At 31.7% G+C, this 23,819-nt stretch overlaps 3 protein-coding genes across 3 annotated transcripts; all 3 read right to left on the reverse strand.

Moving 5' to 3' along the window:
* Positions 1-654: 654 nt before the first annotated feature.
* On the reverse strand, positions 655-1,176 carry LOC122497781. Its single transcript, XM_043605070.1, has one exon. It carries the CDS (start codon positions 1,174-1,176, stop codon positions 655-657), a length of 522 nt encoding a protein of 173 aa, XP_043461005.1.
* A 5,380-nt stretch (positions 1,177-6,556) lies between these two features.
* LOC122497776 lies at positions 6,557-10,129 on the reverse strand. The gene has a single exon (XM_043605062.1). The coding sequence runs from the start codon at positions 10,127-10,129 to the stop codon at positions 6,557-6,559; it is 3,573 nt and encodes a 1,190-aa protein (XP_043460997.1).
* A 618-nt stretch (positions 10,130-10,747) lies between these two features.
* LOC122497777 (putative uncharacterized protein DDB_G0290521) lies at positions 10,748-23,556 on the reverse strand. Its single transcript, XM_043605063.1, has 4 exons — positions 23,542-23,556; positions 22,715-22,843; positions 17,095-17,206; positions 10,748-10,938 (listed from the first exon to the last, which is right to left on the reverse strand). Exons 1-4 carry the CDS (start codon positions 23,554-23,556, stop codon positions 10,748-10,750), a joined length of 447 nt encoding a protein of 148 aa, XP_043460998.1.
* Between the last annotated feature and the right edge of the window lie 263 nt (positions 23,557-23,819).

Below are 23,819 nucleotides of genomic sequence, written 5' to 3' on the forward strand. Positions count from 1 at the left end.
TCATGGATGATTAGGCAATAGGCGGTGGTCTCGGCTGGCATGTTGATTCCTGCTTCAAATTCTAACCTCACATCAACTGATGCTTGTTTTAAAAAACTCGTTTTGTTTAGAACAATCAATAACAATTAGAGGAAATAGACTTTTAAAAATATCCTTGTTAAAAATAGGTTTTGAATCTTTACCATAATAGGATGATTGAAAATTAGCGTACATTTCATAAAGTAGAGAGTACTGATTTTGATCAAAGTTTAAATTTAAATTTCCGTAAGGATAATATTGTGAATTTAAAAAGAGTTTAACATTTATAATATTACAATGGGTCAAAATGACAGGCATAGTTTTTTTCGTTTATCTTTCCTCGCTGTTTGAAATCCAACAATAACCATAACGAGGTTTCTCTAATTGCGTTGATGTTTTAATTGCCACAAAACTTTTGAACTTGTAGGAATTAAAGGATACTCATACATTTCCCACGACCTAAAACTTATTGAAATTAATGGATCCTTTTCAATATATTTTAACAATTTAACTTTGTTATTGTCAGAAGGTAAAACGTATGGAACCATCCATTCAGTTTATTGATAGAAATTTTAAATTCCTCATCCCCTTCTTGTCCTGTTTGAATTACGGCATTCACGTCAGAACGTGCTCTTGTTAAATAAGTTCATGTTTAGCGTTCATAACGATTTTTTTATAATCTTCAGCAAAACCAAAAATCATGCTGAGTGGTATTGTGACGTCAAAATATCCATTTTCCAATACAAGTCTTGCATCAGCTGCAATTTTTGAATATCCAGCATTTTCAATAAAATTTATCTGATTTGATGTTTGCGAGGTGTAATTTTTCATGATTGTAGTATGTCCAACGTATTTGCAGCGATCAATTTCAATACCATTTAGTTCATAGCGAATTTCATCAAACAAAAAGCATACAGCATTATTACTTAAATGTACGTTTTGTGTAAGAGTAATTCCATCATTTTTAGTTAATCTACCAAAAATGTGTAATGAACTTTTACTAGGTAAAATGCACAAGTCTTGATGTTGTACTGCGATTCGAATTTCATCGCTATTGTTAAAAGATGAAGATGCGTATGGTTGATGAGCATGAATTTCATAATGAGCTATTGACTCATCGAAATTCACTGCTGCTGGAATATTGAGAAGTTCGTCCATTTTTATTGCAACAGCAACCAAAAAAATATGTAGATTAATTGTCTTGTTGTCTTATTTTCTTTCCTTGAACTTTTAGACCTAGTTCTTGTAGGAAGAGGCGATTCTGAGGTGTTAACACCTTGTGAGATAAATTTAGACTGATTGGACTCTTGCATGTTGTCTGACTTTTATAGTTTCCACCAACAACAGCTCTTTGGTTATAAACGATTCCCATTACAAAGACTTTATATGCAATCGAATTGTTATAGTTTCACCTCTAAAATTTATTAAATCACCGTCCTGATCGACAATTCGCAGTTGTATATTATGTATTGTCTTGGTGGCAATCGGAAGGTAAATGACGTGTGCAGGCACTTCCACAATCTTATATCCTGGTGGAACGCTAGGAAAGAATTCATGGATAGTGTGAACTTTTTGGTTATTATATATGCTCCAGATGTGATATTACACTCAATTCTAACTGAATTAACCTTTAAAATGGCTACAGGTAAATCAGAAATATGTTGCTCTATGAGATGATAGTTTCTGCGATGTAAATCCCAACAACTTACCAATCGAATCTTTAGGTTTAAAATCAATTGGTAAATTAGATTCAACAATACTGCGTAATGTATTATTATTAGGTTTTATAGTAATAACAGTTCCAGTTTTTACAGAATTTTGTAAATATGATTCAATATCTTTAATTTCATAACTTCCAGTTGGAATATCAATTACTTGATTTCCAACGTAAAACTTGTTATTTCCTTTATCAATATTGGGAATTGAATTAAAAGTCAATAGTTCAACAAGACCAAGTACATAACTTTTATTTGAATTTAGGTTCTATTAAGGGGAAATATTCAGCTCCTAGAACTGAAGAATTTCCTGTTAACGTTAAAGTAAACGAATCACTCATGTTGCTGTCAGATTTTATACTGAAAGCTTACAGGTGTTACATAGTCTTATAAAGGTTAAAACAACTCTTAATATTTAGTTGATTACACAAAAATTTGAGACACAAGTGTCCACATACAAATGTATCATAATTTTGATATCTTTATGATTATATTTTATTAAGCTACCATCACCCAAGTAAATGACAAGATCTGTTGGTGGAGCAAGGTTGCCAAAACTATCAAAATACATTGTTTTCGTTTTTGAATTTTTTATATGCTACCCAATGTGTTTCAGCACCTTCTTTATTATCAAGATTAATTATTCCTGATTCATACTTGTAAGGACCACTTACAGGTAGTTCATTCGCATAAAAATACCACGAAAATGGGGTATTTTGACAGCTTTGGCATGCTTCCACAGATCAAAATCAGTTAATGGACGGTGAGGTAACTTCAAAACAAGTTTTTTGTTTTCCTTCTTGTAGTTCTCTTTTTTCTTGATGCTCGTTTCTTCTTCTTCTTCTTCTTTTTTGATGCTCGTTTTTTAATTCCTTTTCCTTGAATGTAGGGTTTTAAGTGGAGACCAAGTCCTTGTCGATAAGGTTTAAGGTGTAATCCCTTTCCAAGTGATATGGCTTCCATGGATCTATTGTGACGGTTGAGCTTCTGCAAGCTGTTCACTAGCTGTTTTAGCCTTATTAACAGCCCCTTGCTATTCCTGAAGCTCCTCCAGCAAGAGCTCCTAAAGCACTAAGTCCAGCAAAAATTGGAAACTAGCGGTAAAATCCACCTACTTTAGTAGGTACAGGAAGAATTCTAGGTGATAAAATTTTGGATTTACCACCAACATTTTTTATTGCTTTTCGTGCACCAACTATAGCTGCTCGAATTGATTCTTCAGCATTATTACCAGGAGCCATACTTTTTCGTGCAGCATCAACAATTTTTCTAAGCGCTATTTGCTTCTTCTTACACATGTTTTACTCTTCTTCTTTATAGATGATTTTCTTTTCTTCTCATTCTCATGCCTAACTTTGATTAATTAAACCTTTTCCTTGATAGCGTTCTTTTTTCACCTCCTGATGCAGAATCATACTTCACTCTACAATGGTTGACGTGAAACTGACAAATTGACTATAAAAGCTAGGTATTTATAGATTTTCGAGCAGTTACTGTCAAGATGCAGTTCACGAAACAACCTGTCGCACTGCCAATCTCTAGTATAGATGTTGAAACTAATGAAAAAAAGATTAAACGTCACGGTAGTCTGTTTTCAGACAGCATTCGTGCAGTTTTCTGTGGCCCCCTCAAATTGTGGTAAAACAAATGCTCTTCTTTCCCTAATAATACATCCAAATGGTCTAAGTTTTGAAAATATTTACCTCTACTCTAAATCTCTACAGCAACCGAAATATAAATTTTTAGAAAATGTAATCAGTCAGGTAGATGGTGTTGAGTATTTTCCATTTAGTGAACATGAAGAAGTAGTATCTCCAAAAGATGCTAAAGCAAATTCAATATTCGTTTTTGATGACATTGCTTGTGAAAAGCAAGATAATGTTAGAGCTTTCTTTTGTATGGGCAGACATGTAAACGTTGACAGTTTCTATTTATGTCAAACGTATGCTCGTATTCCTAACATCTAGTTCGAGATAATGTTAATTTATTGGTTCTATTTAGACAAGATGAAAAGAATCTGAAACATGTATACGAAGATCATGTTAATACAGATATGAGTTATACTCAATTTCGCGATTTATGTTCAGAATGTTGGAAATCTGACAAATATGGATTTGTTGTTATTGATAAGGACCGTAATTTTATTGAAGGAAGATATAGAAGAGGATTTGATTGCTTCATTTCACTATAAATACAAGAAGTTCATTGAATTTTTCATTAGTATAGTTTATCTTGTCTCGAAGAAAACATGTATCGAAAAGAGCAAGAAACGCTTCGTCAAATAGCAAAAGCAAGTGATGCTATTAGGCGGAAACATCGTTTACTCAAAATGGGTAAAGAGGCTGCAGAAACAGTATTGAAAGAAACTTTTCAACCAATAGTAACACCCCTGGAAAAGCTGGTGAACATAACTGACATACCTTTCAAAAATATTAAAAAGAAAAAGTTAAAAAGGAGGAAAATGATTTTTCTTTCTCAACTGCTGTTGATGAGGAAGAGGAATTTGATAAAACACTACTCAATGACAGTCTGTTTGATAAGAGCAACAAGTTTGAAGAAGGAGAAGAACTTAATTATGAAAATTTGACAAATAAATTTATTCAATTATTGAATAAAATAGGAAAAGTTTTTTAGATATGGTTTATGGAGTACGTAAGCTTCCTAATGGTTCTTTTATTATTGGTGATACACCAGTTGATTTAGAAGGTTCACATATTCAACTTGCTGGAAAGAAAAATATTTAAAAACTGCTGGGTTGCTTGAACTTTTATTTCGACAAGAACCTAATCCTGCATTAATAAGTTCAGATGATTTGAAAAATTATAAAGAAATTCTTGTAGCTACAAATGCACACCGAAAAAATTATAGTTCCAGTGGACTTGTCAACGTAACCAGGAGTTCTAAATACACTGTTGTCATTTCAAAACTTTTTAAGGGTACGCCAAAAAAGGGTAGTGGTGTTTTGAAGAAGAAGAAGAAGCTTGAAAAGAAATTACCTTAATTTATGATTTCAAAGAAACAATTTAACCCAGACTACATCTATTGGGATGATCCCAATGAACTAGTTGACCGTTTACGTCTGCTAGTAGCATCACAGCAAGCTGGTAATCCAAGCCATAATAATGAAATTATGTCAATCATCGAAGAACTACGTGAAGCTCGCATTATATATTAGGAGAGTACAAGCAAATAGAGCTTAGTATTAAAATGAGCATTGATGTGTTTGGACATCCCTTGTCACGGCCTCTTGCAAGTCGTGGACTTCCTGGACCTTCTGGAATTGGTTTTAAAATTACTCAAAGTGAACAATACGACATTGATAACAAAAGACTTTGCAACGTTCAAGACGCTGAAGAGCAACAAGACGCTGTAAATTTAAGACTTGCACAGAAAATTATTAAAAACGAGATAAAAACAGTTTTTCAAATTACATCTTCTTTAAGATCAGCTATTGATGATTTGAATCTTTATATCCGAATTATCGAGGATAGGGTGAACGAAAAACTTAAAGAAATTGAATCACAGCAAAATTACATTATCAAAGAGGCTAAATTTATTCAACAGTGATGGCTGATCAAAAATTAACAGTTGTAACTGAACTGCATAAACAAGCTAGAAAAAATTATCCTCGTCGAAAAGTTCAAATGCGTGGCATCGATGAAACCTGGCAAGCAGATTTGGTTGAAATGATACCTTATTCTTATTCTAATAAAGGTTTCAAATACATGCTCACAGTTATAGACATTTTTTCCAAATATGCCTGGGCTGTAGCTGTAAAGAGTAAGAATGGAAAGGATATTTCTTTGGCCATGAAAACTATTCTCAAACAAGGCCGAATTCCAAAAAATTTGCATACTGATAGAGGAAAAGAATTTTACAATTCTGAATTTAAGAGTTTAATGCAAGAATTTAACATTAATCTCTATTCTACATATAGTAATTTGAAAGCCTCAATTGTTGAAAGATTTAACCGCACTCTAAAAAACATGATGTGGCCTGAATTCAGCTTGCAAGGCAATTATAAATGGATTAATCTTTTACCAACTCTCATGACAAAGTACAATAATAAAAAGCATCCTACTATTGGTATGAAACCCAAAGATGTCACCGTAGAAGATACAAGAGAACTGCTGAGACGTATCCGTAAACTACGTAGAATTCCGCTGAAAAGATCAAAATTCAAAGTTGGAGACAGAGTTCGAGTTAGCAAGTTTAAAAATATCTTTGAAAAAGGATATACTCCCAACTGGACAACGGAAGTATTCACCGTGGATAAAGTTAAATCAACAAAACCAGTTACATACAAGCTGAAAGATTACCAAAATCAACCCATCGAAGGTGGTTTCTACGAAGAAGAATTGCTGAAAGTCTAATATCCAGATGTTTACCTCGTAGAAAAAGTTCTCAAGACTCGTGGTAATGATGTATACGTGAAATGGCTTGGATTCGATAGCTCACATAATAGTTGGATAAAAAAATCTGATATGTAATATAGTTAAAGTAACGTTAAAGTAATGTTAAAGTAACGTTAAAGTATAGTTAAAGTAATGTTAAACGAATGTTAAAGTAACGTTAAAATAAGTTAAAGTAAAGTTAAAATAAGTTAAAATTTAGTTAAAATAAGTTAAAATAAGTTAAAATTTAGTTAAAATAAGTTAAAATAAGTTAAAGTAAAGTTAAAATAAGTTAAAATAAGTTAAAATATAGTTAAAATAAGTTAATGTAAATAGGATAACGTTTTTTCTAATAAAGTAGACATAAAATAAATTGAACATCTTTTTATTCAAACAACCATTTCTTTCTCCTTTCTGTAACAAATCTTTTTACATAAGTTTATTTTCATCGTCGTCAATTTCAATAATTTTACAATGACCCCATGCGAGGGTGTCGGTGCTTTTTTCTATCAAGTATCTCTTGTCGTCATAAGGACTTAGTGCAATTTTCGTTTGTTTCAAAGTTTGTACTTTGTGAAGATTCGACCTAATTGAATATTGCGTTCTAGATTGCATTTTAATATTTCGAAGACAATAAACATAATCATCAAAGTCGATATTTTTCTTAACAACTCCTGCTTTGACACCTTTAGCCTTTTTTATTAAATCTTTCCCTTCTACACGGACGCTGTACATTTTGCTCCGCAAGCCAACAAATTCTGTTACAATTTTTCCATTGCATTCATCCTTCATGAGACCTAATATCTTTTTGTTGGCTTGCGGAATATTGTACACGTTATTAACCCGATAATCAGAAGTGTCGAATTTCATAATGTCTTGCTTCATATCAGCGTAAATGTCTGAGCACTTGATTTCATAAATCAGGCTATCGGTGTCGGTGTACAATAATTTCAATTTATTTTCATCATACTTGTTTAACATGTAATCGTAATGAAAATCATAAATAAGCGTTTTTGACACATCCAAAACAGTCAAGCCAACATACACCGGCTTGTTCATTAGTACCTCCATTTTCCTAAGTTCCACAGCAACCAAATTCTCATTAAAGATGGCTCTGCTGTGGAAGTTAGGCTTTGCTATTAGGGCTTCAGCTCCGTATCTACCCTCCCACTTTGTCACAAGTTTAATGTCCACATGTTTTCGCACGTTCTCCATTGTTTTGCCAAATACCGCGTTGTTCATCAATTTAAACAAGTTTTTTTCAAATTCATTACTAGCGTTTGTTCTTCGCGTGGTATTAAAGTCAATGTAACTTTTCAACCAAGTGGATTGTTCGAATTTTAAGACGCGATGAATTTTAACTAACACGAGACCGTTGGCAATAGCTTGTTTTAAGGCACGATAATGGAGAACGTGCTTTCGTTTTGGTAGGAGGGTAGTTAGGAGCTTCTCCTCTTTTGACCCTGGTGGCTTCGAGCGTTCCGGACAAAATGGAAAATCGCTGTGTTTATCATGAAGGTGATCTGGATAATCCAAATCAACTTCCAAAATGTAACCTGTAGGCGCATCGTCTGCAACATTGAAATCAAAACTATTATCAACATTCTCTACCCACTTGAAGCCACCATAGGGAAGCGGTTGAACCATTACCCAACCGTATAGATTATTTGCGTCAAAGTATACGATGTAAGACGTGTCCTCATTTTCATCAAATTGTTCCATGTAATGATTGTTAGCTTTTGCATATCGATTTGTACATTGACTTACACCACCTCTTATTCCTCGTTCAATAAACATTACCATGTCAATGTCTGTCAAGAGTTCAAGTCTTACTTCCGTATACTTTAACATTGCGTCCCAAGTCAAACCCGGTGTAGTATAATAGTGTGCTGGATCAAGACCGTACGAGATTAAACACTGGTTTCTGAAATTTTCGAAAATGTCCGCGAGTAACAGTATGTCGGTTTGCATGTACAAGTATACATAATCACCAAGATTTTGACAACTAAATTCACTCCACACTTTCTGCGCATGTGCATAGTCTTCATCGGAAACATTTGAATCGTTTAATGTGCTGTAGAATTTATCTTTTGGCGGTAACTCTGTTTCATCGAGTTTTTCCCTTGAATCAATGTATTCATAAGGAAAAACTCCTTTTCGCGTCAACAATTGGATTTTATCGTCGCTGTTGTTTGAAAAAACGGAATTTACAATTTTGTATTCATCGAGATAGGATGCTAACTTATCTAGAGATGATGCCATAAACTTGAAAGAATCAATAAAACGAAATTTTAGAAAACCACCTTTTACATTTTTAGTAAAACTAATGTACTTTTCTTTGTTAATAGGAAGTAGATTAACAGTACCATCAAATTCTGTAGCAATAGCTTCAATAATGAAATGTGCATCATAGCCACTTAGGTTATGGAAAACAACAGGTATGATCTGCGATTCATGGTAATTAATATTACAATCTTGATGAGCGGGTCCGCGGTACTTCCCTGTTAGATGGCAATGATCTCGTACTTTCACATCCCCATACGCGATTTTCTTTTTACAAATATGACAAGTCATATCATTTCGAAAAGCTGCCAACTGCTGTGGACTTAATGTTTCCATGGGAACTGGGTTCTTGAATATGGAATCTAGATTATCAGCCAAGTTCTTTAATTCTAAAGAAAACCATTTAGCTGGATTTTCCTCATCTCTAGGTGATGCTTTGTACACAGACAAAGAGTCATCGAAACTACACTTTAAGTAATAACCAATACTGAGAGTTTTATGGTTTTGAAACACCTCAGTATTTTTTGGTTCTTGGGGTGCTGCCGAGGGAATTAACAGACTTTCACAATCGGCATAAATGATGAAGGGAACACGTTCCTTATTTTGAAAATTTTTAAACTCGACTGTATTTTGACCTTTTTGGGGTAATTTAATCTTTGTGTCGTTCATTTTTCGACAATGCTGTTCATGTTGAGTGAGTTTTTCTTGATTCAGAAAATAATGTAAGCAACGATCGCAAATGAATTTTTTATTTTTCTGCTTTGATAAGTCTGAGCTAACAAGTCTCGACAAGTCCTTTATCCAGACATAATGGTAGTTAAACGATATGAGAGGTATATCAGTTTCATCATCATCGTCTTCACTTAGATTTTCATCTATGTAGTGATCTTCAATTCGAAGAAGATTGACGTGATTCATCTTCTTTTGAGACGAAAGATGAAGAGGTGAAACTGTAAACTTCTCATCTCTTTTAACAAGACCATACAAGTTGACGGAAATGTTGTTTAGGGTTTCAAATTTAGAAATGTCTTTGAGAGAAACAGGAAATTCGATACCACTAAAATTGAGTGTATCTTCATAGGGTCTATATTTTGAAACTCGTTCCGCGTTTTTGTCTGTTGGGTACAGTGCTGACAATATTGCCCATTTAAAACACTGGTTATCAGCATTTTGGACATTAATGCAGGCATGCTTTCGATTGATAGAAGTTGGCAAATTGATATAAGAGCTTGCGCGCATGGGATTGTACTTGTTAATGTTAACCTCCAACCTTTCAATAGAATGAAGTCTCCAATTAGAATCTTTTTCTTGGAATTCCTCCATTCTTTTTAAGGTTACTTGTTTAACATAAACATTGTACCACTCTTCTAATGGGGTTGTAACTAAAATGTCACCGGTTTTCGCGATGAATGTCTTTAAATCTGATATTTCTTGGGTTTTACCATCAATGGAATCTTTAACAAATTTCGCGAACAATACGGTGTAAACTTTTAGCGGACCAAACCTGTTTAAAGCTTTTTCAATGTTAACTTTAAATAAACTAAAGGCATCATCAAGGAATTCATTAATATCCTTGTAATCTAAATTCATTACAGCACTATTTTGTAAACGACCCTCAAACGCTTCTTCAAAATCCACCCATTTCATTCCTTCATTCACTACTTCAACACCCGCACCACGTTTCGTTAGAGTATCAAAATGGTAGAGCAAGTATTCCATTTTTTGTCTGATGGTAATACTTATCATCGGTCGGTAACTTACCATCAGTCGGTAATTTACCGGCATTTTTATAGGAGAATTATCATCGAGGTCGGTAAAGTAGAACACCAACCAACTTTCACTTAGTAGCGCGAAATTTAAAATTACCCCTTGTAACCCACTTGAAAGTTTAAAAATAAAAAATTTAAATTTCCCGCCAAGGGGGGTCAGAATTTACATGTGGCGCTATCTTTCGGTGGCAGCCGGAACTCAGATGTCGGTAAAACAGAACATCCCTTCTAACCCACTTGAAAGTTTAAAAATAAAAAATTTAAATTTCCCGCCAAGGGGGTCAGAATTTACATGTGGCGCCATCTCTCGGTGGCAGCCGGAACTCAGATGTCGGTAAAACAGAACATCCCTTCTAACCCACTTGAAAATTCAAAAATAAAAATTTTAATACCCCTCTAAGGGGGTTTAAATTAAACAAAAAATAAAGTGGCGCCATCTAGCGGTGGCGGCCGGTACTAAAACTCGGTCGGTAAAACAGAACATCCCTTCTAACCCATCTGAAAGTGAGCTATTGGGAAATCTACCTTACCGACGGTCGGTAACTGAGCCAGAACCCGTGTAGCTCTACTACTTTGGCGTATAATAAATATCAGATGATGGTGATGCTGGAGGAGATGATTGAGGTGAGTTTGAATGTAAAGGTGATGGTGATACTGGTGGTGAAGATGATGGTGATGCCGGTGGTGAAGTTGATAGTGATGCCAGTGGTGAAGGTGACTCAGGGATGACAGGTGATGACGGTGTAGTGGAATCAGGTGCTGTTAAACGATTTAATTTACTTATTTATTTGCCCTACTCAAAATAACATCAGCTGTAATGAGGAAACGTCACAAATTTTGACGTTTCCTGAAGGTTTTGGTTAATTCTGACTAAAGGTTTTTATATGCTCCTGTTCAATCTTGATGATTAGGGTTTGTGACTATTTTCCACCAAAATCAACAGGGTGTCCATTAGTCAGGGAATTTAAATAAAATATGTGTCGCGCTTCGAATAACCTCTATTTTGCTACTTCTTAAAACTAAAACACAATAGCTTCACAAAAGTTTGTTATCTCTATCCTTGTGTGCCAAGAATATAATTTTAACAAGAATTTAATTAAAATTTCTATATAGAAAAAAGTTATTTTAAAAAATAAAAAAAAATTTTTTCATAATTTTGAAAAAATGATAAAAAGAATATTGTAAGTATAGGGTAGAAACACCGGTTGTGACCACTAGTTAATATTTATTGTAATTATTTATATTTAGGTTTAATTAAGTTTTTACTTAAGGAAATAGTTAAAATCCTGTAGTAGGGAGAGTTGTCAAGGTTGGTCAGTGGTTAAGGTTGAGCCAACGCGTTTATTTTGTTTTATCACACTAGCGCCATCTGTCTTTGTACGTAAATTCTTGCTGCTAGTGTACACAAACTTTTCCTATAAGTCGCAGTGAAGTATACGAACGTATACTTGAGTATTGTGTGACTCTGTGATGTAGGGTCAACAAAAATTTTTTTGTGGTGTCAAAAGAAGAGAACTAAATATATAAGAAATATGCCAAAGACGAAATAAGTTTACAACAATTGTTTATTAAGATGATATGTGAAAATGTGTAAAATAATTTGGTGTTTGTGTCACGCGTTTGTGTTCTGTACCCCTAAGACGCAAAACGACCCGTGAGTCAGAGTTGAGCTATGAGGAAAATGTTGCAATTACAAAGCGTACTTGAAACAGAAATTCACCTTCAAAATTTCAAGACAAATCGTTCAAAACGTGTCTGAGACTCCATATTAGGGTAGTCCAAAAATACATAGGAAAACCAAAATGTCGGAATTTTTTTGCTGTCACCCCCAGGATTAAAGTTTATTAAAAAAATACCCCTGCTTTTTTGGTAATAAATTAATTACTCCGTACCTCAAAGCCCCTCAAATTTCCCATGTATTTTAAATGAGGAAAAAACGATTTTTTGTTAATTTAATATACAATCTAGAGAAATTTTTTTTTCCAGTCTGTTCAGGATGTTTCTCTTTTAGTGTTCAAGGAATGTAGTCCTCTTATATATTTAACAACTTTTTTAATTTTCATATATTTTATAGATTTTTGAAAAATCCTTAAAAAAGCAAGAAACGGTAATTTATTATTTTTATATTAGTTACCATCATTTTTCTCATCTATTGTAATACAATTGGCTTTATGAATCTATCAAAAAAAAATATATAAATTCATTAAACCAATTGAATTACAATCGATGAGAAAATATGATAATAACTAATAACAAATTACCGTTTTTTGCTTCTTTGAAGACTTTTTAATAATCTATACAAAATACAAAATTTGTAAAATATCTAAGAGGATTTTATTATTTGAACAATTTAAAAAAGAAATATTCTGGACCGACTGAAAAAAACATTTCCTCTTGATTTTATATTAAATATACGAAAAATCGTTTTTTCCCCATTATATAAAGTTTTTCCCCAATATATAGGAAATTTGAGGGGCTTTGAGGCACGGGTTAATATTAATTTATTTTGTATAAACTTTATTCCTAGGGGGTGAGAGCAAAAAAATTCCGACTTTTTTTTTGGACCTTCCTACTCTATATAACATTCATTTGAAAAATTGTACTTCATCAGAAATGCAAAAGCTGCATCATGAGAAAACAAAAATTAGGGAGTTTAAGAAAAAACATGAAAACTATAGATAATTGATGTGAACCGAAAAATTCAGATAATTTTATCAACAATACTAGATTAAGTATTACATTTCTAGAATTAAAGAAAAAGTTCTGATTTTTAGTGACCAGAAACCATTGAAAATGTATAAGTATATAATAAGTTTCATGAAATTGTTATTTATAAAGTAATCATAAAATAATTTTACTTAAAAATTGTAAAATAATAATTGTATTTTAAAATATTTGACTCTCAATTTGTATAAATTATGAAATTTCAAAAGTTTTTAAATTATAATATCTAAAAATAGATTTTAAATTAATGAAAATGTATATATTTCACGTTAAACAATATTAGAATTTTGTAATACAAATTTACAGGGTCATTCCATAAAATCTAGTCCCGGCTCAAAAATATTAAGTCTTACGGCGTCATTAATTGTATTAATTTCATAAAAATTATTCTTTGTATTTACTGAACCCTTTTTAACCTTATTTTATTAAATCATCAGCATATGACAGTTTTAAAAAGTCAGGGAAAAACGTTCGTTTGGTCAGGGAAAGTCAGGGAATTTTGTAACGAAAAAATGGTGGGCACCCTGAATTTATTTAATTTTTTAATTATTATACAGTCCCCCACCAAAAGATAGTAAGTAAATTCAAAGTACCATTTAAACTTTAAATTTATACCTAGCCGTTTTTTCACAATAGAATTGCATTCTTACGAAGCTCGCTTCAATGAATATAGATTAGGAATATCGAATTTTTTTTAAGTCTTCTGACTAAAGATGAATTAATCTTACGTTTTGTGACTCAAATTAGAGAATCTGACTAAATTTCTGTCCTTTTGTGGATTTATTTTCACTAGGGTGATTATACAGTGCAACACATAAAATATGCACTAAGTTTTGACTTTAGTTTCTGAAAGAACTTATCCAAACTATCAAAAACCTATTTTAGTTTTGCTAGATTAGCTCGGATTTGAATTTTTTCAAAATGTGAATTTATTTTCTGACTTTTTCACATTTTTCGGTTTTCTGATACGGCAGGGTGGGAAGGCTGACTATTAAAAGTTATTTTACAAATCCGCAGTAGTCATAATTTGAAAAGCAATAATTCATTTTTAATTTCTGACAAAGAAAAAAAAATTTGGTCGACAAATTTGGTTTCGAAAAAAGTCCAAAAAAATTGATAACACAAATTTTTTTGTAAAATTTTAATAGCCAGCGTTCTCACCCGCCCGTTTCAAAAAACTAAAAAATGTGAAAAAGTAAAAAAAAATAATAACTTTAGCAATTTTCAACAAAATTTTTTTTCTTTGTCAGGAATTAAAGAGGGATTATTGCTTTCAAAGTTATGATTATTGCGAAATTTTTTTATAAAATTTTAATAGCCAGCGTTTCTATCAGTCCATATATAAAATTTTAAAAAAGCTTAAAAAATGCACAATTCTAATAATTTTTAACCAATTTCATGTTTCATTGTCAGAAATTAAAGAGCAATTATTGCTCTTAAAATAATGATCATTGCGATTTTTTTTAAATTTTCAATAGCCAGCGTTCCCAGCCGCCTGTTTCAGAAAACATAAAAATGTGAAAAAGTCAGAAAAAATCCATAACTGGAACAATTTTCGACTAAGTTTTTTTTTGTTAGAACTATTGCAAAATTTTTTTATAAAATTTTAATAGCCAGCGTTCCCACCGGCCCATGTCAGAGAACCGAGAAATGTTGAAAGGTAAAAAAAATTCATAACTTGAATAATTTTGGATTTAATTTTTTTTCTTGTTCAGTATTTAAAGAGAGATAATTACAAAAAATCATATTTCAATAAAATTCAAATCTGAGCTAATCTATAGCAAAACTGAAATAGGTTTTTGCTAGTTTTGATGAGTACTTTCAGAAACTGAAGTCAAAACTTAGTGCACATTCGATAACCTTAAAAATGTTGCACAATGTTGTTGATTCATGAATGAAAAAATATTAAAATTACTTACATACATCTCTGCACGTTCTTCCTAACATTATGAGCGATTAATTTTTTTTAAATAATTAAAAATATCTTTTTTACAAAATATGGATTCAATTCTATAAATTGGAATGTCAATTATATGGGGGACTTACGTGTCTTTTTAAGCGTTAAGCTATTAACACAATAGTTGTACAGAAAGTTGTCCTAACGGACAACACACAATGGTAATCTAAAGGTATGTTAATACCTTTGTCTCAATGCATGCTTATCTAATTGTTTGTTCACACCACGGAATTCTAAAAGTACGTTTAAGGTACGGTCACAGCTCTGCTGCCTGCCTGCCTGCGCAGGCAGCCGTGAAATTCGTGAAATTGTCCACACCACAATTTTCGGCTGGCGCGACTGCAATAAAATTACCGCCAAATTTGAGTTTGAATAAAATTAAAAATTATTATTTAATGTTTATTATTAATAAAAATGAATATTAAAAACTTTGAAATACCGCAATATTACTATCCCAGTGGGCACAAAGACAAAAGACGTTCTTTAAACATCTGTAGAACGTTTAATGTCTGACAATTTACGTTCAAAGAACATCCGTATGTTCCGAAACATTTTTGGAACAGTCGGACGTTCTTAAAACATAAATTGGCAGACATTAAACGTTTTACAGACGTTTAAAGAACGTTTTTTGTCTTTGTGCCCACTGGGATTTTAATGGATGATTCGTTATCGTAGTGAAAATAATTCCTCATTATTTTATATAAATATATCATATATATCATGAGGTATCCTAACCTTAAAAGTTATAACCGAGTGTCGCATGTTGGTAAGTGCACGCATATCATAATATTATTATTAATTATTTTTGTATAATTATAACTTCATATATTAAGTATATATTAAAGTAATGTAATTAAAGCTACTACGGAAAACAAGTGATTAGACACCACAAGTACAGTTCAAAGTATGTTTACGACTTTTCCACTAACATTTTTGCTTCAAGATCAAATAATTCACAAATTAATATTAATTATTGAAATATATAATCAAATTAAATTATAATTTATTTATATTTAAATTTAATAATATTATTTCAACATAATTCACAATCACATAATTAATTTTATACATCTGATAATGGATTTTATTTTATTATATATTCTTATATGTTTCTATTCTCTTTTCTCAATGGCAAATTTTATTTTTATTTATCTTTTAGCAATGGATAATATAGAAGTAAATTACTGTAACTCAAGCAATTCATCTTCATCAGATGATGAAAATAATATTTTATTAGCGATGTTATGTCTTTTGCGTCGGAGAAAAAAAAGAAGGTTTCGCGTACATTCTCTATGGAAGAGTAGAGAAATAAAGGGTAATATTGGCAAAGCTATTTTAAAATTTAAAGATTAATTCACACATATTAATGTTAATTTTAATGTCTACACTTATTAGAAGTAATAAAAAATTGTTTTCTATTTTTAAACTTGAATCTTACTGTCATTATTGGTTTTAGACTATTTATATTTTTAGTTGTAATATTTCATTGGCTTTAAGGATCAGGTTAAAAGAAAAAAAACTAATTTTTCATTTAAAGTCAGACGTTTCAGCTCATGTTAGAGCCTTCTTCAGTGACGTTTATTTTCTAAAAAATTATTTAAAAAATATATACTTTTTATATAACGACGTGATGAAATTATGTAAAAGAATATAATGTAATTATAAATTATTTAAGATATTAATATGAAACATTATAAAAAATTTAGAATTTTTTTTTTTTTTTTAATTGTTTTTTATAATTATATAAAGAACAAAGAAGAAATATCCAAATTATAATATCCCAAAACATTGTATTTACGAACCTTAAATAAACACTTTAATCCATAATTATTGCACAAAGTAACACAGAAAATTTGTACATTTTTAGAGAAAACATTTCTCAAAAACTGTTAGTCTTCCCTTTTGAAGGGTACAAGCGAAACTGACTTTTTTGTTTTGTGGAAGAGATGTCAAAATGTGTATTTGTCAAGTGTTGTTTGTATGTGTGGAATTAGAAAAGTGTGAGTGTGAGTGTGATATATTAGACAGTAATTGTTTTTGAAAGGAAGTGTTTTTAGTTTGATTGTTATTTGTGTTTGTTTTTTTCAAAAAAGTGTCAATGCAATTAACAAATTTAAGTCTTGCAGGATTTCTTTTGTTTTCATCAATTTTGTGTATGTTGGATTCAAAATCAGCTATAAGTTCTTGTATTGGAATTTTTTGGTTTGAATTATAAGGAAGACCAAAATTTTTACCAAGACTAGCAGTTTTTTGAACTATTTCCGGTATTTCAATGTCAGTTGTATTAAAGAACCATTTGTTGTTAAAATCATGATTTTCTGTAATCAGATTATTCTGATTATTTTTCTGTGCAATAAGATATTCAAATTTGGATTTACATTTACTTTGTGTTTGTAGAAAACTAAATTTGATTTTTTTAACTCTAAATTGAAAAACTTTTGATAAATATTTACAGGAAAAATTGTTTTAATTTTTTGTTCTAAAAAATTTAATTTTTTGTTCTAAAAAATTTAATTTTTTGTTTGAATTGTGTAATGTAGCGCAATTGTCATTAATAATTAATTTTACAGTTTTAATTTGAAAATTAAAAATCGAGTTGTTGTGTTGATCGTTAATGTTGTTGTTTGAAAATTGTACGGAATTTAAGTAGTTGTTCCTCGAAATGAAATTCGGAATAAGTTTTTGTCTTTTGCATCGTAGTAGAAAAGTCCTTTGATTTGATTTAATTGCAAAGGTTTTTTTAGCCGTAGACCATTGTGATTGATAAGATGCAGGAATTTTTCCATACGTTTCTTCCATTCTTTTGAGGAAACCATTTCCTCTCACAAATGAATTTTGATTGCCCATATAAATAATTCTATTCATTTTGTTTTTTATTGATCCTCTTAAATAATAATTAGTTGTAATATTTCATTGGCTTTAAGGATCAGGTTAAAAGAAAAAAACTAATTTTTCATTTAAAGTCAGACGTTTCAGCTCATGTGGGAGCCTTCTTCAGTGACGTTTATTTTCTAAAAAATTATTTAAAAAATATATACTTTTTATATAACGACGTGATAAAATTATGTTAAAGAATATAATGTAATTATAAATTATTTAAGATATTAATATGAAACATAATAAAAAATTTAGAGATTTTTTTTTTTTTATTTTAATTGTTTTTTATAATTATATAAAGAACAAAAAAAAAAGAAGAAATATCCAAATTATAATATCCCAAAACATTGTAATTTACGAACCTTAAATCAGTACAAGCGAAACTGACTTTTTTGTTTTGTGGAAGAGATGTCAAAATGTGTATTTGTCAAGTGTTGTTTGTATGTGTGGAATTAGAAAAGTGTGAGATGAGGGCGGAAACCGATTTTTATTTTTTGATCTGTAACTGGAGTAGTCGAACGTGACCATGACGAATTATATGGTGAAAAGCATTTTTGAACTATCTTTATTTTTTGAAATGTGAGATTTAATGCCCTTTGTAACAAAATTTATTTTAATGGTTTTATTTTGACAAATTTACTTTTAGGGTTTTCTTGTGATTATTGAAAATTAATCCTTAGAAATGTAATTGTTATTTAAAGGTTGTTTGTTAATAAGGCTTTGTAAAATGAGGATAGATTGTCCGTATCGCTTCGTTTATTTACTGATTTAGGATTACTGACAATATGTGTCATTTCAAGGATCATTTTTTTTTATAGTTATTAGATTGATCAATTATTTTAGTGTTATTGTAATCAAATGTATGGTCCCTATACCAAGCATGTTTAGTCAATGATGTCCACTGTTTAGGGGGTTTGTAAACATCTTTCTTGTGTTCGTTATTTCGCGTTTTAATATTTCTTTTTGTTGTGCCAATGTAGGAGGAATCGCAATTTGAGCATGGTATTTTATAGATTACATTGTTAATTTTTTCTTTTGGAATTTTGTCTTTTTGTGTATTGAAAATTTGTTGTAGATTATTATTTGAGCGGAAGGCTGTTTTGATGTTAAATGGTTTTAAAATACCACTGAGTTTTTCTGACAATCCTATTACATAAGGTAAAGGTAAAAAATTCTTTTCTGTTGTGTTGTTTGTAATCGGTTGTTGAGGTTGTACGTTGTTTGTAAGTTTTTGTTTAATTTTGACCATTCTTTCTTTAATAATTTTATTAACGAAATCTGTTGGATAGTTGTTTTCTGACAAGATTAATTCAATTTTGTTAATGTTATCCGAATGGAATTTTTTATTTGAAAGAAGCAAACTTCTATCAACAAGATTGTTAATAACGTTGATTTTATATTTAAGAGGGTGGTGTGATAGAAAATTGAGGATCCTATTAGAGTTTGTTGGTTTTTGATACCAATTAGTTATTATTTTTTCTTTTTCTCTTATAAGAAGTATATCGAGAAAAGGAATTTTACCGTTATTTTCTCTTTCCACTGTGAATTGAATTTTGTGATTGTAGCTGTTGAATGTTTTGGAAACATACTCAATTTTATCTTTTGGTACCGCGGTAATTATGTCATCAACGTAACGATAATAGAAAGGTATATGAAATTGAATTTTTGATAAACATTCAGTTTCAAGATCCTCAATTTTCTATCACACCACCCTCTTAAATATAAAATCAACGTTATTAACAATCTTGTTGATAGAAGTTTGCTTCTTTCAAATAAAAAATTCCATTCGGATAACATTAACAAAATTGAATTAATCTTGTCAGAAAACAACTATCCAACAGATTTCGTTAATAAAATTATTAAAGAAAGAATGGTCAAAATTAAACAAAAACTTACAAACAACGTACAACCTCAACAACCGATTACAAACAACACAACAGAAAAGAATTTTTTACCTTTACCTTATGTAATAGGATTGTCAGAAAAACTCAGTGGTATTTTAAAACCATTTAACATCAAAACAGCCTTCCGCTCAAATAATAATCTACAACAAATTTTCAATACACAAAAAGACAAAATTCCAAAAGAAAAAATTAACAATTGTAACATGGATTCTCAGCACTTTAATATCTTGCCAAGAATGCTCAAGTCCATTATTTTATTTAAAATATTGTTTTAATTTACTTTAGTTAATAATTAATTACCAAAAATTTACTATCAAATTTAATCAATGTATCAATACTTATCTGTGATGCAATTTTTCTCAAGTCTCTTTTTGAAAATATAAACAAACGAAGCTTGGAGGTTATGCTCTTCCAACCTCCAAGTATTTACTACGAGGCTCTTTCTTTGTTGTAAAACTAATTACGACCGGGCGCCAGGTGAACTTACTTTCACCTGAGCTTCGTAGTCGGGATTTTATTTTTAGAAAACTTGTTCAAATTGACCACTCTGTGTCATGAATGTATTTTATTGTGATCTCAGGGTAGTGGATGGCGAAATAACTGAGAGAGAGGCAATTCTTTAATCTATAAATTTGTTCGTTTTGTTAGGTTTAAAAGGAAATAATGTTTTGTTTAAATCGTTGCACGTGCGTTTGTTTGAAAGCACATGGGCCCTAGGGGAAGAGGGAAGGATGGAACGAAGAAGAAGAAGCAACGAGTAGAGGCCAACCATGTGTGAGTGGCCCGTGCTATACATAGTATGCCTGTGTGCGTGCCACTATGCCTGTATGCATGCTGCCATGCTAATACTGTTTTGTAGGAGTCGTATGTATGCGTGTGCGTTGCCACAGCCAACCAAAGGTGTATGGGTTCGAAGGCGATGTATAATAAGATGATTATTTTCTTTCTATTAATTAGTATTAAGATTTGCAAAAAAAAAGGTTCCCTTTAAACTTAATAATAATAGTGCGAATTTTAAATATACATACTTTCATACGTACTCATACTCGCGAAAATATCTCAGATATCCCCGGATATCCAATCATCTCATATTTCGGTAATTACAATTTTATTATACATGTAAACTGTTGCAACAATATGCAAGACATCCTAGAACAATTCCTATAATATTAGAAGCTGAAATGTATGAGACATCCAAGGACATCCACATATAATTCTTATTACATTTTAAACTAAGGCATGTAGGATATCTCAGGATATCCACATGTAATTCTTATTACATTTTAAACTAAGGCATGTAGGATATCTCAAGATATCCACATGTAATTCTTATTACATTTGAAACTAAGGTATGTAGGATATCTCAGAATATCCACATGCACTTCACGTTATATTTGAAACTGAAATGTATAAGATACCCAAGGGTACACGCAAGTAATTTCCGCGACATTTAAATCAAGAATATACGGGATGTCCCAGGACATCCACATGTAATTTCTATTACATTAAAAACCAAAATACATGAGACATCCGAGGTCACCCGCAAGCAATTTCCATGATAATTAAAACAACAAAATATAGGATATCCAAGGATATCCACAAACAATTTCCATAATATTTAAATTAAAATATACGGGATATCCCAGGATATTTTACACGTAATTTCTATAATATTAAACACTAAAATATACGGAATATCCCGGGATATTTCAGGGTAAACCCCAAGACATCCAGATAAAATATTACTCGTACGATATATATGTATAAATTATAATAATATTATTTTAATGAGTTCCTGAAAATCATAAATTTTATTCAACTAGTCTTTTAATTCTAGTTATAATGAAAGCGCTTAAATAGCCCAACTTCGTTTCCGGTGCGGTGCTGATGTAAGCTTATGTTTTGTGATATCTCAGGATATCACCTTTCAGCTGAGCATAGGTTTAAAAAAAATGTGAGGAGGGGACTTTAATATTAATTTGAAAATTAGTAAAAAAAAATTAAGGAATCAAATATTAATTTTAAATTTGAGTTAATGTTAGGTTATACCGTAACATTCCCTATTCGAAATTCAAAATTCCCTAGCTAGGAAATTACTAGTGACAGTTTATCGAAATTCAAAAGTTCCTAGCTAGGAACTTTTCTTTTTAACTACAAATTTCAAATTTTACTGTAATCCAAATGTGAAACCTTAATTCTCTAATAATTAATAAAATAAACACCTGGGACGAACTAAATAAACGAAACAATAATCGAGAATATGACTTACAAATTTTTCCAATGTTGAGAGAGAGAAAGAAAGAGACATTCAGGACACTGCTGGTCTGTGTAATGGATCACGCCGGGAAATTTTCACTAAGCACGTGTTCTTTCGTATTTCGCTACTATGAATTTTCAATGAAATTTATCTTTCCGAGTGGAAATTTTCTAGACTTTAATTCAAAATACTTGTGTCCGCTCGGAAAACAATGTTATCTCGTATTTTAACTTCACTTTACACCCGAATTTGCTTCCCGGCGTGAGTACACTTTTCCCTTGTCCTCGTGGTGTGTGGCGTCCCTCGATCTAACCTCACTTTCTCAATATTTCGTCTTCTCACGCGACAACGACAGCCTGATGAAGACACTAACCTTCGAGCCGCTTCCTTTCGTCGTCCCAGTATTTCCTGGACATCAGGATCCGGTCAAAAAACTTTTGTTATAATTTATTTTTTTCGAAAACCAACTACAAATTTCGTTCTTTGTAACCACCAGAAATCAACTATTCTTTTCTCTCAACTTCCGGTCTTCGACAGCCTCCGCGCTTCCAAAATCCGTGTTTGCGTGCACCGCTGGCGGCGCTCGGTGTTTTCATTGGCTACCGAGCGCTGTTTTGGTCCGGGGCTGCTTCATTCTTTCCGACGGCTATTCTGATTGGCTGGCGCCGTCGGAAACTGGACATGACTCCCTGCTTGGGAAATGCTCTTTCGATTTTCTCATCGCTAGATCGGCGTCGTCTGCTCCAGTGTTGTGACAGGCGGAGAAAAACCAGTGGAATGTTTTCTCCGGATGGCTAAGTCAGGATTGTGTCTTACATCTCTGCCGATTATCGCGTTTTGTTGTGAGAGGTTGCGTTGTTGTCTCCTATGTTGCTCGTCTTCTTCGATGTGTCTGAATCTCTCTCTCACCTCTCGACATCGTCCCAGATTCCTAACCTCTACAAACTAAGTAAATAAACAATTCTATTTCAAACAATAAAACATAACTTACATAATTAGAGAAATTACAATAATGAAATTAATAGCAAAATATCCCTATTAAATTTCAGTTGGTTCCTGGTGGTCTTGTGCAATTTCAAACTCTACTTTCTTTTACTATTCAAGCTTCGGCGAACTCTCGGGAAAACATCTCAAACGTGGACTTTTTATAATCCACGTTACACAATGTAATCTATAAAATACCATGCTCAAATTGCGATTCCTCCTACATTGGCACAACAAAAAGAAATATTAAAACGCGAAATAACGAACACAAGAAAGATGTTTACAAACCCCCTAAACAGTGGACATCATTAACTAAACATGCTTGGTATAGGGACCATACATTTGATTACAATAACACTAAAATAATTGATCAATCTGATAACTATAAAAAAAAATGATCCTTGAAATGACACATATTGTCAGTAATCCTAAATCAGTAAATAAACGAAGCGATACGGACAATCTATCCTCATTTTACAAAGCCTTATTAACAAACAACCTTTAAATAACAATTACATTTCTAAGGATTAATTTTCAATAATCACAAGAAAACCCTAAAAGTAAATTTGTCAAAATAAAACCATTAAAATAAATTTTGTTACAAATGGCATTAAGTCTCACATTTCAAAAAATTAAGATAGTTCAAAAATGCTTTTTACCATATAATTCGTCATGGTCACGTTCGACCACTCCAGTTACAGATCAAAAAATAAAAATCGGTTTCCGCCCTCATCTCACACTTTTCTAATTCCACACATACAAACAACACTTGACAAATACACATTTTGACATCTCTTCCACAAAACAAAAAAGTCTCCCTTTTCGACTGGCCAAACTACCACCAGTCTTGACGCTCTTCTTCGGAACCGCTTTCTTCGTCACGACTAACTACTCGGTCTCTTCTTTGGGCTAGTGGTCCTTCTGATGACCGTGTCGC

This window comes from Leptopilina heterotoma, unplaced genomic scaffold (genome assembly GCF_015476425.1).
Source record: "Leptopilina heterotoma isolate Lh14 unplaced genomic scaffold, ASM1547642v1 Lhet_1394, whole genome shotgun sequence".
NCBI classification, from domain to species: Eukaryota; Metazoa; Arthropoda; class Insecta; order Hymenoptera; family Figitidae; genus Leptopilina; species Leptopilina heterotoma.